At 39.3% G+C, this 15,388-nt stretch overlaps 1 protein-coding gene across 5 annotated transcripts in view; it reads right to left on the bottom strand.

The window, feature by feature from the left end:
* The window catches only part of DIAPH2 (diaphanous related formin 2), an 874,039-nt gene that overhangs the window by 691,747 nt on the left and 166,904 nt on the right, over nucleotides 1-15,388 (bottom strand). For all 5 annotated transcript variants that reach the window (XM_034781186.1, XM_034781187.1, XM_034781188.1 and 2 more), the window contains 4 exons: nucleotides 11,006-11,080; nucleotides 10,851-10,920; nucleotides 8,907-9,043; nucleotides 6,176-6,284 (listed from right to left, as the gene is read on the bottom strand). In XM_034781186.1, coding sequence (XP_034637077.1) covers nucleotides 6,176-6,284; nucleotides 8,907-9,043; nucleotides 10,851-10,920; nucleotides 11,006-11,080 — 391 coding nt within the window. The remainder of the gene's footprint in view (nucleotides 1-6,175; nucleotides 6,285-8,906; nucleotides 9,044-10,850; nucleotides 10,921-11,005; nucleotides 11,081-15,388) is intronic.

Here is a 15,388-nt window from a genome sequence, read left to right as displayed (position 1 = left end):
AATAAGCAACCGATGAAAAATACCCTTTCAATTTTAATTACTTTCACCGTTTAGTTTTAATCAAACACCTTAAGGAGTGTGTTACATTTGTACCGAAAAGCACAGAAAAGTTTGTACTGAAAAGGTTGGAGCAGTGCAACCTTCTATACAGCTGTAGAAAGCTGGTAGAGGCTATGGATACTGTACAAGCCCATAACTACATTATCATTGTGTTTGCTTGAGTGATCCTTGTTATGTTACAACTATGACATGACTGAACAAGCCAAAGTACATGTCCAATCGGAAATTAATAGAGAGAAAAGGTGCCATCTGCTATGATTGTTTCTGCCAGAAGAAATTCTGGCTTAATGGCTTGTGTTAGTACATTACAAGTAAAGAACATTTTTGTCAGAAACAAGTTAATGAGTCTTGCAGTTCTACCTTTGCTCAAGTGTATATATTTGGATCAAAGAGATAATAAAAATGGGGGAAAAAAACCTATAAAATGGACTTCTTTTGTAACAACATCTGTATGATTGACTGTAGTACAAGGATATTATCATATCATAATATTCTATGATAGAAGATATTCATTTGATAGACAATGCATTAATGCATTACAGAATATTCAAGTAATGAAACTAGATGGGTTTCTCCAGCTGGCAAAATAAAATTCTTATTAATAATAAATAATAAAACATGTACCTGGGGATATTAAGAGAGATTAACCACAAAGAAAAAAGTGTATAAAGGAAATATTGATTTAACTATTTTAATTTAGATACTTTTCTGTTCTCAGACATGGCCACCAATACATTATAAACTGCTATCTAAACTGAATTATCTCACCTATAGTCTACCACGAAAACCATAAAGGTAGAGATCATATACGTATATGTTTAGTTATCATGAGGGCAAGCAAAAGATGGCTACAAGACTTTTCTTCCTGTTTTACAATTTAGCCTGCTTAATGGTAAAAGATGGATGTAAAAATGCCAATCTGAATGGATTCCAGTAAAATGAAGACTTCTATGTTTCCTAAATTTAAAAATAAATAAATAAATAAATAAAATCAATAAATAACTTCCTTCCCTCCTTCCCCACAAATTCTACTTTGGCACATGGGTTCTCAACTCATGGCCATTTTTCCCCCAAAAGTAAAATTTAAGTTAATTTAACTACATTTGAGTTGTAGAAAGGAAAAAACCAACAACATGTAATTTGTAGTACTTTGCATCCACTTTGTCTTTATAAAAATACCTTTTTAGAGTAAAACAAAAAATTGGTTTTTTTTAAATTTGGAGTTATAAAACACTGCCCTGGGGTGTCCAAGTGCATGAAGAGGGGAAAGAAGTGTTTTAAATTAATGTGTGTCTTAAACTTTAATAAAAAGATCAAGGCACATTAAGGTGCCAGGAGAAACAAATCAAAATAATGAAGTTCACATTAGGCACTAAATCCCTAATACATGAACATAACAGAATCAATACAACATTCTATTTACGTGTGATCTTAAAATATTTAAATGAATTCTCTTGCATGATTCTGAACATATTAATATTCTTCCCATGTAAAAAGATGTTACATTACTTTTAAAAACGCATGTTTTAACTTCTGACAACAAAAACATCTAGGATATCGATATGCAAAATACCTAAAAAACATAATTGATGTTACGGTTTTGAGCGCCGCGAATATTCTTTTATTCAGCAAGGAAACAGGATGGCCTTGCAGCATGACATTGACCTTCAAAGATCATAATCTTACTTTCATACTACTGTAGAACTAGCTTTTCATATTGTTCTGTAAAGATTACAAAAGGTATCTTTGTCATAGGGCCTTATCCTTTCAGTGGAAAGGTCATACAATCAATCATTATCTTACTCACAAAAGATATTATAGGACTTGACTTCATCCCTCTGTCATGATTCAGAGCTAACACACAATGTGGGCAAAATCCCCCACTCAACAGATACACTAGATGGACTTCTCCGGGGATTTTGACTTTTAACCTATACATCGCCAAAGGTTATTCAGTTACTAAACTGGTATTTTTCTTCATAATCACAAACTTGGCTGACAAAGATCCATAATGATTTATACAAATCACAGCTATACAAATGCCATTGACCTTCTGTGTTATGCGTATACATATATAGAATAAAAGCTTTAACACAAAAGTAGATGGATCTTGTATACCTAACACTGCTTTCAAAATAGCTAAGGAAATTCTCGGCTTTCAAGAGTCATTTTTAATTACTAAATGTTTTGAACCATTCAAATAAAAACATATCTATGGATTTCTATCAAGATTCATAATCATAGCAACTAAGCACTGGTAAGATTTCCCAAAATTAACTACATATTCATCACCCTAGAAAGGCACAAAACATTTTGACATCAGTTGCAATTTATAAATTGGTTCATTCTACTTAGTGAATATATCCATCGTACATGATACTGTATACTTGACAATCCTGAAGCAGTAAAAGTGTAGTTTGATGGTTTTCCGGGTGACAGGGGAAAGCAACTTTTGTAATAGTGGATATTTTTATTTATCTATTTAAATATACTAAGACAATCATCTACTCCCCAATTTAGTGATACTCCAACTGGCTGAGGAACGTTGAAGGCATCTTGCCATCAGCACCTTTCTGAACATTGGTAAGAAGTGGTCACGTAAAGTTTTGTTAAGTGAGCGATCCAGATACCCATTCCAAGGATTTTCTTTTAGTTAAGGCTAAATAGTCACAACAGAAGCTAAATTCTTCAAACCTGTATGAGCACAAACCTGGCCTGTTCTCTTCAACAGTGGCTGCACTGAAATCACTTCATGTCTTTCATATATCTTATTTTCTTCTTAGGCATTTGCTCGGAAATCCCAATCCAGAACTTTAGACAAAATTGCTAAGCTATGAAGCAGCTGTTTTTATATTTCCATGCCCTGTATTTCAAAGACTTAAAAAAATTCCCAAACCAGTATTGCATGTCTTGGGTCAGAGAGCAACTCTGCATATAAAGTAGCAATTAGCTTTATTAACAATGGCTAATAACATTGAGCAGATGAACTTCACATGGAGTTGGATGGTGGAAGAATATGGTATCCTGTAGACAGCCATCTGCAAGTCTATGGGATCAGGATTGGATGAAATGCTTTCAGCTTCTACATATATTTAATCCTAAAACCCATTTTACGGTACTGTATAATATATATCACAGTATCTAAAGCAGTAGTTGTGACAGACATGAATCTGCTATGTAATAATCTAGAAATACTGATGTATAATTTTCTCAACACTAATGGGTTAATGGGGCTTTGCTGCACAAACTTATTTGTCTAGCTTAACAGGGGACTGTTCGGGAAATCAACAGGAAAGCAAAACATGACTAAATAAGCAGCCTCCCAAAAAAAACATTTTGGCAATAAAAAGATAATGGGGTAAGCTATTAATTTCAAGGATCCTACATCCTGTCTCCAATGAAGGTGCAAGCTTTGTTTTGCCAATGCTGAGAGCTAACAGTGCAAGGCCTGGTCTAAGAATTGGAGAATTACACCATTCGACCCTAAGAGAGAGGAGTACTTAAGGCCTGAAATCTAACTGGTGGTACAAATGGAGGTCAGAGGTGCACCTAGAAATTGTGACACAGTGCTAAAAGTATTTTCTATGGATAAAGAAAGGGAGAAGTGTGATTAATAGGACGTTAAACATGTAATGAAAAATGGAAATAGACTTTTCATATACGGCAGGCACTGTAACTTCTAAAATTTTGTTGTTACTTGAGTGTTGTTCAGGAAACCAGCTGGTCCTTGAAAAACCAGAGTAGACCGTAATTTTTAATGGAAAATTCTCTCCTAATGGACTTAAACCACTGTGTCCAGCAAGCCAGCATGAACACAACTATAGCAGGAAAGGAGTGGCCAGGTAATACGTGACCTATTATGGATCTACCACAGCCCTTCCAATTATGACTAACGCTATGCTTTAGTCATGGGTATTTTTAGTAAAAGTCATGGACAGGTCACAGGCAGTAAACAAAAATGCATTGTCCGTGACCTGTCTATGACTTATACCAGGGGTCCGCAACCTTTCAGAAGTGGTGTGCCGAGTCTTCATTTATTTACTCTAATTTAAGGATTCGGGTGCCAGTCATACATTTTAACATTTTTAGAAGATCTCCTTTTCTAAGTCTATAATATATAACTAAACTATTGTTGTATGTAAAGTAAATAAGGTTTTTAAAATGTTTAAGAAGCTTCATTTAAAATTAAATTAAAATGCAAAGCCCCCAGGACCAGTGGCCAGGAACCGGGTAGTGTGAGTACCACTGAAAATCAGCTCGTGTACCGCCTTTGGCACGTGTGCCATAGGTTGCCTACCCCTGACTTATACTATGCACCCCTAACTAAAACTTGGATCGGTGGGCCAGGAGTGTTCTGTGGTTGTGGTCCAGGTCACCGCAGATGCTGGGGGTGAGGCAGCTGGCGGTGTGTGCCCCGGGATCTCTGCTGGTGCTGGGAGCAGGGGTCCCAGGCTGCTGGGGGGGCGGGGGATGGTGGGGCTGGCAGGCTCCCTACCCAGCTCTGCATGTCCCTGCGGTTCCTAGGGGGAGGCAAGGCCAAGGGGGCTCCGCGCACTTCCTCCCGCCACGAGCTCCAGCTCCACAGCTCCCATTGGCCGGGAACAGCAGCCAATAGGAGCTGCAGGAGGCAATGCCTATGGGCGGGGGCAGCACGCAGAGCCCACTGCCCCCTCTGCCTAGGAGCTGCAGGGACATATTGGCCGCTTCCGGGAAGCCCCCCAAGTTAAGCATCACCACGCACCCCAACTCCCTGCCCCAGCCCTGAGCCCTCTCCCTCACTCAAACTGCCCCAGAAGCAGCCAATGCAGCTGGCCCAAGGGCTGCCTGAGCTGCTCAGGGCAGCCCTGGAGCCAGCCACACCGACCACTGCAGAAGTCACAGAGGTCATGGAAAGTAACGGAATCAGTGACTTCTGTGACCTCCGTGACAGACACAAAGCCTTAATTATGACTAGATGAACATTTTACAAGTTTAAACAAGAAATGAATTTCCAATGTAATAAACAAGCAAGAAGAGGGGAGGGACAGGGACCAACAGGCATCATTTATTCACAATGAAGAGTAAAAAGGGCACAGCTGTTTGTCCTTTTTCCAGATTTAATTAGTATATGAAAGAGGTGAGAAAGTTAAAGATTCTGGGATTTTCCTTCCCCAACTTTATAACGTGTGTTGGTTCATACAAGAGTCTAGGTGTTTAAAATGCCTCTGTTAAATTTTTTCTATAATCTCTAGAAAAATAAATTGTTTATACAACTGTGTGTGTGGTATAGTGGATAAGGCACTGGACTGGGACTCTGGAGACCTTGGTTCTCTTTTTGGCTCAGCCACTGGCCTCCTGATAAGTAACTTCACATGTCTGTGCCTCGGATTCCCAATCTGTAATATGGGGAGAAGGAACCTCATCTCCTTTGTAAAGTGCTTATCTACTGATGAGAAGTGTTATATAAGACGTAAGCATTTCACACACAAATAAAATATTTTGTGCCTTTATATGGTGCTCAGACTTTGAAGTCTTTACTTAGTCAATACACCCATTGACTTCAATTTACTATCTCTATATAAAAAAGGAGACTCAGATTTCTAACACAAGTGAACCACTACCATTCATTCTAGCTAATTATCTAATATTTCTTTTGAAGTTATTTTATTTTTAAGCAACAAGCAAACACACACAAAAATTGTTTTCAGCATATCTATTGGTAGATAGAAGATATACCATGCCAAAATCCAAAATCAGCCAGTAATACTGGGGTCAACATTCCCCAGAATTTTCCAAGATTGCTTGATTAATAGTCTCAGTAATAAAGGCAATGTCTAATACAACCAATTAATTATTGTATGTCTGCAAGGCTCTTCAAATATTTCCACTGAATTGAAGTCTTCTTGATTTTGTATTCATAGATGCTACCTGCTGGAAACCAGTTTCCACTGAGTTTGTCTACCTAATTACCCGCAACGATATTTTTTTCTTTTATTGAAATATATAAAGGCACAAATTTACATAGCAAAACAATTAAAAGATGCTAACACAGTTGAGCTGATTTCATTTTGTTACCATTTTCGATTATATTTAGACATCTGACAATTAGATCATGTCCAAGATACAGCAAACCCACCTGCAACTGCAAAGCTTCATGGTTCTCCAATCCTTGCACAACTGGAGAAAAACGTTCTCTGTTATTTCTCTCAGCTGCAGTCGTTATAGCTTCTAAAAGTTTGTCCAGACTGAGAGAGAGAGAGAGAGAGAGAGAGAGAGTGAGAGTGAGAGGGGAATTCATAGGTAGTTTACCAGAGAGCTTACCTACTTTCAGGCTTCCCCTTTCAATATCGATCTAATCACTTGCAGACCACACAAGAATGTAATAAATTGTACGCTAGATCTTCCACGTGAGGTATTAAAACCAAAGCTTCAAATGACTTCAGAATGCCTAAGCTACTTCAAAATGAAAATTCAATCACAGTATCTGGGAAATCTGTTAAGAGTTTTGTTTTGTTTTTTAATTAGTCTTCTTGGTTAAAAATCAATCATACAAGTTCAGAGAAAAACTTAATATTTTGCATCCTTTGCCATTTAAATACTAGTGTCACCTTTGACTGGACACCAGCATCAACACTGGATATGTACATATATTGCTTGTTATTTAGCTGTTCACTAGGACTCATCTAAACCTAAATACGTTTTTATTTACAAAACTCAGGCCCTTACCATATAATTATTTGATACGGGACCTTATCAAAGGCATTTTAAAAATTAAAAGTAAATTATTGGGTCCATTTGGTCACCTTTATCTACTCTCTCATTAATTTTTTGAAGTATTCTACCAGATTAAATTTACTGCCATAAAAACCATAATGGTTTGACCCATATGTACGCAGGAGCTCTTCTACTCTATTCTTACATTGCCTGTCAATTTCTCTGGAACTGAGAACTGGCTCACCAGCCAATAACTCAGTGTCTCAATCACGGCAATTTGAAGTTTTGCAGCACACAGGGATTTTCCGTGGTTTTCACTCACACATGAAATGCTATATATTGCAATACAAGCAAACTATTCAACAGCTCAAACTTGTCATGATCCGGATAAAGTCAAAGGTGGATTATAAAGAACCATGCTCTGAAAATCTATCTTACCCCAAAATCATTTTGAGTCTCTCAGTAAATGGTGTCAGTGTCAATATTTTAGTATGAAGATATAATTCCAATATATAAACTATTCCAACTGACTTATCAAAACATTGATTCTGTCCATTTAAATAGGTAATGCATTTCTTTTCACCTAAACTAAAAACAGTACAACAGAAGACGAAAATTCCATGCCTCTGGACCCATCAGAAGGAGACCCTGGAAGAATTCCACCATGATTTCAACAGCTTCCACTCCACCATCAACCTCAGCCTGGACCAATCTACACGGGAGGTCCACCTCCTAGACACCACAGTACAAATAAGCGATGGCCACATTAACACCACCCTATACCGAAAACCCACCGACCGCTACGCCTACCTTCATGCTTCCAGCTTCCACCCCGGACACACCACACGATCCATCGTCTACAGCCAAACGCTAAAGTACAACCGAATCTGCTCCAACCCCTCAGACAGAGGCCAACACATACAAGATCTTCACCAAGCATTCTCAAAACTACAATACCCACACAAGGAAATAAAGAAACAAATCAACAGAGCCAGACGTGTACCCAGAAGCCTCCTGCTACAGACAAGCCCATGAAAGAAACCAACAGAACTCCACTGGTCATCACCTACAGTCCTCAGCTTAAACCTCTCCAACGCATCATCAGTAATCTACAACCCATCCTGCACAATGATCCCTCACTTTCACAGACCTTGGGAGGCAGGCCAGTCCTCGCCCACAGACAACCTGCCAACCTTAAGCATATTCTCACCAGCAACCACGCACCGCACCATAACAACTCTAACTCAGGAACCAACCCATGCAACAAACCTCGATGCCAACTCTGCCCACATATCTACACCAGCAACACCATCACAGGACCTAACCAGATCAGCTACAACATCACCGGCTCATTCACCTGCACGTCCACCAATGTTATATATGCCATCATGTGCCAGCAATACCCCTCTGCTATGTACATTGGCCAAACTGGACAGTCACTACGCAAGAGGATAAATGGACACAAGTCAGATATCAGGCAATATACAAAAACCTGTAGGAGAACACTTCAACCTCCCTGGCCACACAATAGCAGATGTAAAGGTAGCCATCTTACAGCAAAAAAACTTCAGGACCAGACTCCAAAGAGAAACTGCTGAGCTTCAGTTCATTTGCAAATTTGACACCATCAGATCAGGATTAAACAAAGACTGTGAATGATTATCCAATTACAGAAGCAGTTTCTCCTCCCTTGGTGTTCACACTTCAACTGCTAGCAGAGCACCTCACCCTCCCTGATTGAACTAACCTCGTTATCTCCATACTGATTTATACCTGCCTCTGGAAATTTCCATTACTTGTGTCTAATGAAGTGGGCATTCACCCACAAAAGCTTATGCTCCAATACTTCTGTTAGTCTTAAAGGTGCCACAGGACCCTCTGTTGCTTTTTAGAAGAGGAAAAGGTTACTAAAGACATTTGTAAGATAAATGACTTATCACCAGACATGAGTTTACCCCATTTTATACTACTAAAGAAGAAAACAGAGAGTAACAAAATAATCTACAACATGCAAAACTAATCGAAACATTTGTAATCGCCTTCTCATGCCAAAACACACAAAACAACACAGGAATAGATAAAATGGAAAACTCAAGTTAGTTATTTGCTCAAAGTCTTACATACAATAAGTATCTCTTCAACATATTACTTACATGTTTTCCTCTCCAACAATACAAATGGCAGAAAGTATTTTTACTGTTTCCGTCATCATGTTTGGTTGCTTTGGATCAATTGCTCTTGCTAGTAACAAAAGGCTTCTTTCATCTCCTAGAGTCCTTTGCAATCCGTACTTCAAAAAGAGAGAGACAACAATGAGTTCTTCTTGAAAAGGTTATTCCTCTCCCTCAGACACATCTAGCCTGAGTATCCAAGATTGGACATAAAAAGTATTTTTTTTTTCCCCAAGTATTTTCACTTCAATGGGAAACTTGCTTCAGCACACGGACAGCTTTATTGCTTGTGGACCAAATTCATCTTTTAAACTATAATCTTCTTCCTGAAAATGACAAATCTTACTAATTCAGATATGCTGAAATATAATAGGTATCCCGACTAAGAGGTTCCGTCACCTTTTTCCCCCCACCTACATCCAATGATTGAATCTTTCATCAATACATTCAGCTAAGTAACAGCAACAAAGCTAAGTAACAATAATAAATTGCTACATTTAGCATGAAACTGCAAGGTGAACACCAGTAAATGAATACTTTGCAGTTTGTTATGAGATTAAAAGTCACAAATCATCTAATAATGCAACTTTCAAAAAACAGCTCACAGAAGTAAAACTCTTCAAGGACATGAATCTTTGAAACAAACTTTGGTTAGATTCCACTTTAACTGGTTAACATCTGGAAACATAATTCCAATGTATTCCTTTAAATCTAGTATCTATTTTTAAGTTTGGAAATAGCAACTACTAGAAATTTTAATTACGCACATACACTAGCTCATATTAAGAGAAAATAGGTATATTTTATGTCTGTGATTGAACACAATATCTGAGTGTACTCTGACTTCATCTGTGTGTACAAAAAGCTGTATATAAAATTAACAGCTTAAATCATTCTGTTTACCAGAATGTGAAATCTCAAAACAGGTTTAAAAAACAAAAACAAAAACAAAAAAAAAACAACACATTTTTCTCAAGATGCAGAGCACCTAGAACTTGTTTTGTGGTCAATGGGGGCTGAGAGTTCAGCACCTCTCTGAAAACCTAAACATGTGTTTATCTTGCTAAGAACAGAACTAGGTGATTAACTTTGGACATCCATGCCTGAATATGACGGCTGAATGACTATATCATCTGTCTTATGAGTATTAAGCATTTCTCTATTTCTCTGATTTCATATTGTTCTGGCCTTCTATTTCTACAGTTTAAAGAATACCACAAAGTTCCCTACAATCTGCTCACCATATGTAGCCTTGACATTTCTTACAGAAAAAAAATATAATGTTCATTGTCATTCCCAAATTCATGGGTTTTTTAATATATTAAAATTAAACATTTTAGTTCAAGAAAACAGCTGATCCCATGAATTATGATTTCTACTACTCCACACCAACAGAGCACCCATCCAAGACTCTGGATAGCCTTCATAATATCTTAAAAACAAACCAATTCTGCCCATTACTTCTGGATCACAGTATCTGAGAAATAATGGCATCATTAATTTTAACTTCCTCTAAATAATCCCCACCATAGTTCTTCCTCCTCTTTCACCCATCTCTTCTTAACAGGCTAGAGAAAAGAGACAAACTTTTTTATTATTATTTCCACTTTACAGAAGCATTATGAATATTTCCCTAACAAGCAAATTAAATTTGGTCCACAGCATTCAATAAAATTGTGACTGAAACATCCTTTTAACTCACTGAAGATACATGAACTGGACACTCAAGTCTGTACTGCATCCTTATCCCCAATTCTCTAATGCAGGACTTAAATATCCACTACTCTGAATTTCTCACTTTTGACAAAGAAGCATGACTAAAAGAAAAGATGCAATAAAGTTAAACTTCATTATTGAACTTAGCTCTTTATCAAACAGGCAGGCATGATCAAAGCACCTAAAACTAAACAAAAATATTTCTCTTACCTTATTATTCATAAATGCTTTGAGGCACTGAATAAGCTTATGTTGATTCTTCTTGTCAATACTTTCTTGCCTTGAAAGAAAAACCAACAGCATTAACTAAGGTCAAAACCTTAATAGCAGTTTCCATCTCCCACCCCAATGTTTTGGGTTCTTACTGTTTCTTGTCCAGAAGCCTTTCCAGTACATCCAACAGAAGCCCAAGACCTTCATGTCCAAAATTGTTGACCCAGCTGTGGGAAGAGTAAAATATACATGTTAATTGAGTCATTTTTTATTTCATTTGACCAAATGTGCAACTATTCTCCAATATGATGATTTGTCCCGTGTTCCCAATATATTTTATAAATGACCAAGACATTAGTTCAAATCTGTTTTAGTGTATTAATATACAACCCCCGAATTTTGGACACTGACTCTGGCTAGCTTTGAGCATGACAAATAAAATTTCTCCAGTTATAGAATATAAATCCAGTGTTGACATTTGGAAAATTGCTTCACATATTTAACAGCACAACAGACTAGGGAAATGCAGTTTAGATTAAATTAGTATAAGGTGGGTGGAGCCATACGTTGAAAGACCTTATTCAGTTATCAGTGTGTCGGAGAAAAACCACAGTTCTCACTCTCTGGTTGGGTGCAGCAAAGTCAGATACTTTATTATCTCTAGCAATTGCGTGGAGGGAGAGTGCGCACTAGGACACCGGGTTTCCTCCGCCTAGGCAGGTCTCTCTACAGGTAAACAATTACAGCAAGCATTTATACCTTTTGTTACATACAATAATAAGCAACAGCTGCATTTTGTTTATACATAGATCATCCTGATATCTTATTTTTCTCACTTATTTAGACTCTAGTCTACATTCCATATTTATCTACACACGGTCGCAACAACTTCTCACACAGTTCTTTCCCACTCACCTCACATAATCCTCACTTCTACAAATCTCACATTATTAGGATTACAGTTAGCCTGACTCTTGCTCACAGAAGAGACAGTATGCATTGAAATCCCCTTCAAATCCCTGTCAGTTCTTGCTCTACTTCCACACACACCCCTTTTGTACTTCTAGTACAACTAACATCCTTAAACCTCCATTCACTGGTTCACTGTCAAACTTGGACAATGTATATAGTTGGGTCCCACAGGGATCTGTCTTGGGTCTGGTACTATACGATATTTTCATTACTCTCCATTCCATTATCCAACTCATTATGCTTATAAAAATCTGCAGATGATGCCAAACTGGGAGGGCCTTCTAGCACTTTAGAATTCTAAATGACCTTGACAAATTAGAGAATTGGTCAGAAATTAATAAAATGAAATTCAATAAAGGGAAGAACAAAATGACTGCTGTTAGGAAGGAAAAGACACAGGCATAGCTACAAAATGGAGAATAACTAGCAAAGTGTAGTACTGTAATGCTGAAAATGGATCTGGAGATTATTGTGGTTCACAAGCTAAGTAAAAGCCAACAATGTAAATGCGAAAAAGTCTAATATCATTTTGGGGTGAATGTCAGATGTGAAGAAATGAGAGAATTGCCCCATGCTACTTGGCACTGGTGAGGCCTCAACTCGAGCACTGTGTCCCACTGCAGGAGTTACACTTTAGGAAAGCTAGAGACAAACTGAAGAGCAGTTCAGCGGAGAGCCACAAAAATGATACAAGGTTTAGAACCCTGACTTAAAAGGAAAGATTAAAAATATGGGGCATGTTTTATGTTGAGAGAAGAAGACTGAGTGGGACCTGTTAACAGTCTTCAAGTACGTTAAGTGTTGTAATAAAAGATGCTGATCAATTGTTCTCCAGGTCCACCAATGGTAGGACCATAAGTAATCAGTTTAATGTGCAACAAAAGATGTGTAGGATAGCTATTAAGGAAAACTTTCTACCTGTAAGGACAGTTAAGTACTGGAATAGATTACCAAGGATGGTTGTGGACTCCCCTCATTGGAGGTTTTTAAAGGCAGGTCCTGCTTCAACGCAGGACACTGGACTAGATGACCCCTCAAGATCCCTTGTTCCAGTCCTTCCTTTCTACCATTCTAAGTCACCATCACAGCAACTGCACAGGTTTGTGCTTCCTATCTTAGGCTATGTCTACACTACACAACTTTTAGCAACAAGGATGTCTCATTACAGCCACTTCGCTAAAAGGTACACAGTGTAGCCACTGTTTGTTGGCTCTCCTGCCAACAAAACACTTCCACCCGCAATGAGCGGCATTAGTGTTGTCGGCAGGAGGGCGCTCCTGCTGACAAAGCGCTGTTCATACCAGAGCTTGCCATCAGCAAAACTTTTTTCTTTTTTGGGGGGGATAAGGGGTGGGGTGGGAGGAGGCTTGTAATGCTGCTGAAAGATTAAAGTTTTGTCATTGAGTTGCAAGTGTAGATGTTGCCTCAGTCTTATCACTGAGGACAGAGTTTCCACGAGGGCTCGTAACCTACAATAGGCATCAGTTTTTCCAAAGAGCTCAGCTCCCACTTAGGCACCAAATTAAGTGACCGGATTTAAAAAATACTTGTACACATTGGGTGCTGAACTCTTACGAAAATTTGGCCATAAACCTTACAAAAGCAAACTATATGCTCAATACTTTTGAATATCTAGCCCTAAATGACACATCAGACATGGCCAAGAATGCAGCGTAGCAAAGACCCTTCTTTTTAGAGCTTTTTCTTCTCTCTTTTTTTTATTTAAACAAAAACGACCAGGAAAAACCTAAAGTTCTTGTTTTCCAGTTTAAACCCAAATTTTTCAAGTGCTCTAACTCCTTGGACCCAGCTTCCCTCCCACAGAGCCCTCTCCAAATGGTGCGGCACTACGCACCTGTTCCAAGAGGAAGCCAAGAGAGTAACTACCGGTTGGTGGTTGCTGCATTTGGCACTGTAAGGCAAGATGCGCAGGGAGCCTCGTCCCAGCAACTGACACATGCCAACAAGAGTGGAAGCCTGAACCCCAGTGAGTACTGGCCCCCCATCTACTTCCCCTGCCCTTCAGTGTGGCCACAGAGCCACATCCACTCCTCCCACAAGAGTGCCAGGCATCCTCATGGGGCATACTCTGCCTACGACCCCTGCCCCCCCCATAAGTACTGGGTACACTTCCGCATGAGAGAAATCCTCATCCTCATGGGGCACCCTCTGCCTACGACCGCAGCCCCCCTATAAGTACCAGGCACCATGTACACGCAAAAGACATGAACCCTTCTTCCCTGCCCTCCAGGAGTGCTGGAGCCAGGAAGGGGCACCCATCCATTTCCCCACCACACAGTGTTCGCAGAGCAGGGAAGACGGTGGTATCAGCCCCTTAAGTGCTTGGGGATCTGTCATCCTCAGTGCCAGGCACCACTCCCTACCATGGGGCTCTCCCTCCTGCCCTCTGCTCCCTGTGAGTGCTGGGCACCCCATGAGCCCCCAGTCCCAGAGTATCAGGCACCCTCAGCACTCCCCCCCCCGCCCCCCTGCAGAGCTGAGGAGCACATGGCATGGTGAAGAAAGTAGTGGCTTTGTCTCTCAGTCAATCAGTGGGAGCAGGGTTGGGTGCCAACGGCAGGATTACTCCCTGCTCATTCATTCCCATCCCACTCTCTCCTCACTTCACCCCCACCCACAGTCCTTCAGCTACATTTGAAAGTGCAGGAGAACAAGCCTCGGAAAAGACACTTCGAAAAACCTGCTGAGAGTTTGCGCTACCCAGGCCTTTTGGCATTTACGCTGAATCCCCTTTAATCAAGCATAAAAACACTCCATTGTTTTTAAACTGTTTTCAAAAGAAAACAAAATCCATTACAACATTAAGCTTTTTATTTATAATACTCTTAGTTTCTCTGTTTTTAAATCCTCCCGTCCCCCAACATTAACCGGATAATTACCCAAAAGCTATTAAACTATTTTTCCCCAGATTTACATCTTTTTCCCTTCATTTTTTGTAATAAACACCACCAAATTCCCAGAAAACTTTAAACAAAATAAAAACTAGGAATGAGGGGCCTTAAGTATGAATATAGATGTCAAATATGCCCTGAAAATATATTCAACAGCTACAGTTCTCTCTGACTCTTTTAATCAGTAAACCATTTATCTGTTACAAGTTACATTACAACCCATTATCCCTATACATCTGCCTAAACTTTAGTTTCTTCTTGGTGCTCAGTGGAGTGGGAACCAATCCATATCCAACAGGTGCAACAACTGGTGGGAAACATCATGAAACCTGAAACTGAAGCACACATTCCCTAGGAAAGGAAAGGAAAGCAGCACTGCTTGATAAGGAGTCTTCCAGTTATTGTTAGATGCTCATACAAAGGACTCCCATAGTTTACTTGTGTACGAAGCTTCCATCCCCCTTGGTCTTGCTAAAAGCAACTCCTACCGGGTGACAAACAAAAATAAGTGCCCTCTTTCCTGTGCAGAGAGCTCTATTGTCTCTTATGTGCTCACCGAGGACCAGAGAAAAGCATGGAAACTACACGTCAAAAATCAACTTAAGAAATCACTTCCTATGAGACCCAAAAACTGGGCCAACTGCTTGGTAC

Source organism: Trachemys scripta, chromosome 9 (assembly GCF_013100865.1).
Source record: "Trachemys scripta elegans isolate TJP31775 chromosome 9, CAS_Tse_1.0, whole genome shotgun sequence".
NCBI lineage: Eukaryota > Metazoa > Chordata > Testudines > Emydidae > Trachemys > Trachemys scripta.
Note: the sequence above shows the minus strand (reverse complement) of the source record. Positions and strands in the feature narration are given on the sequence as shown.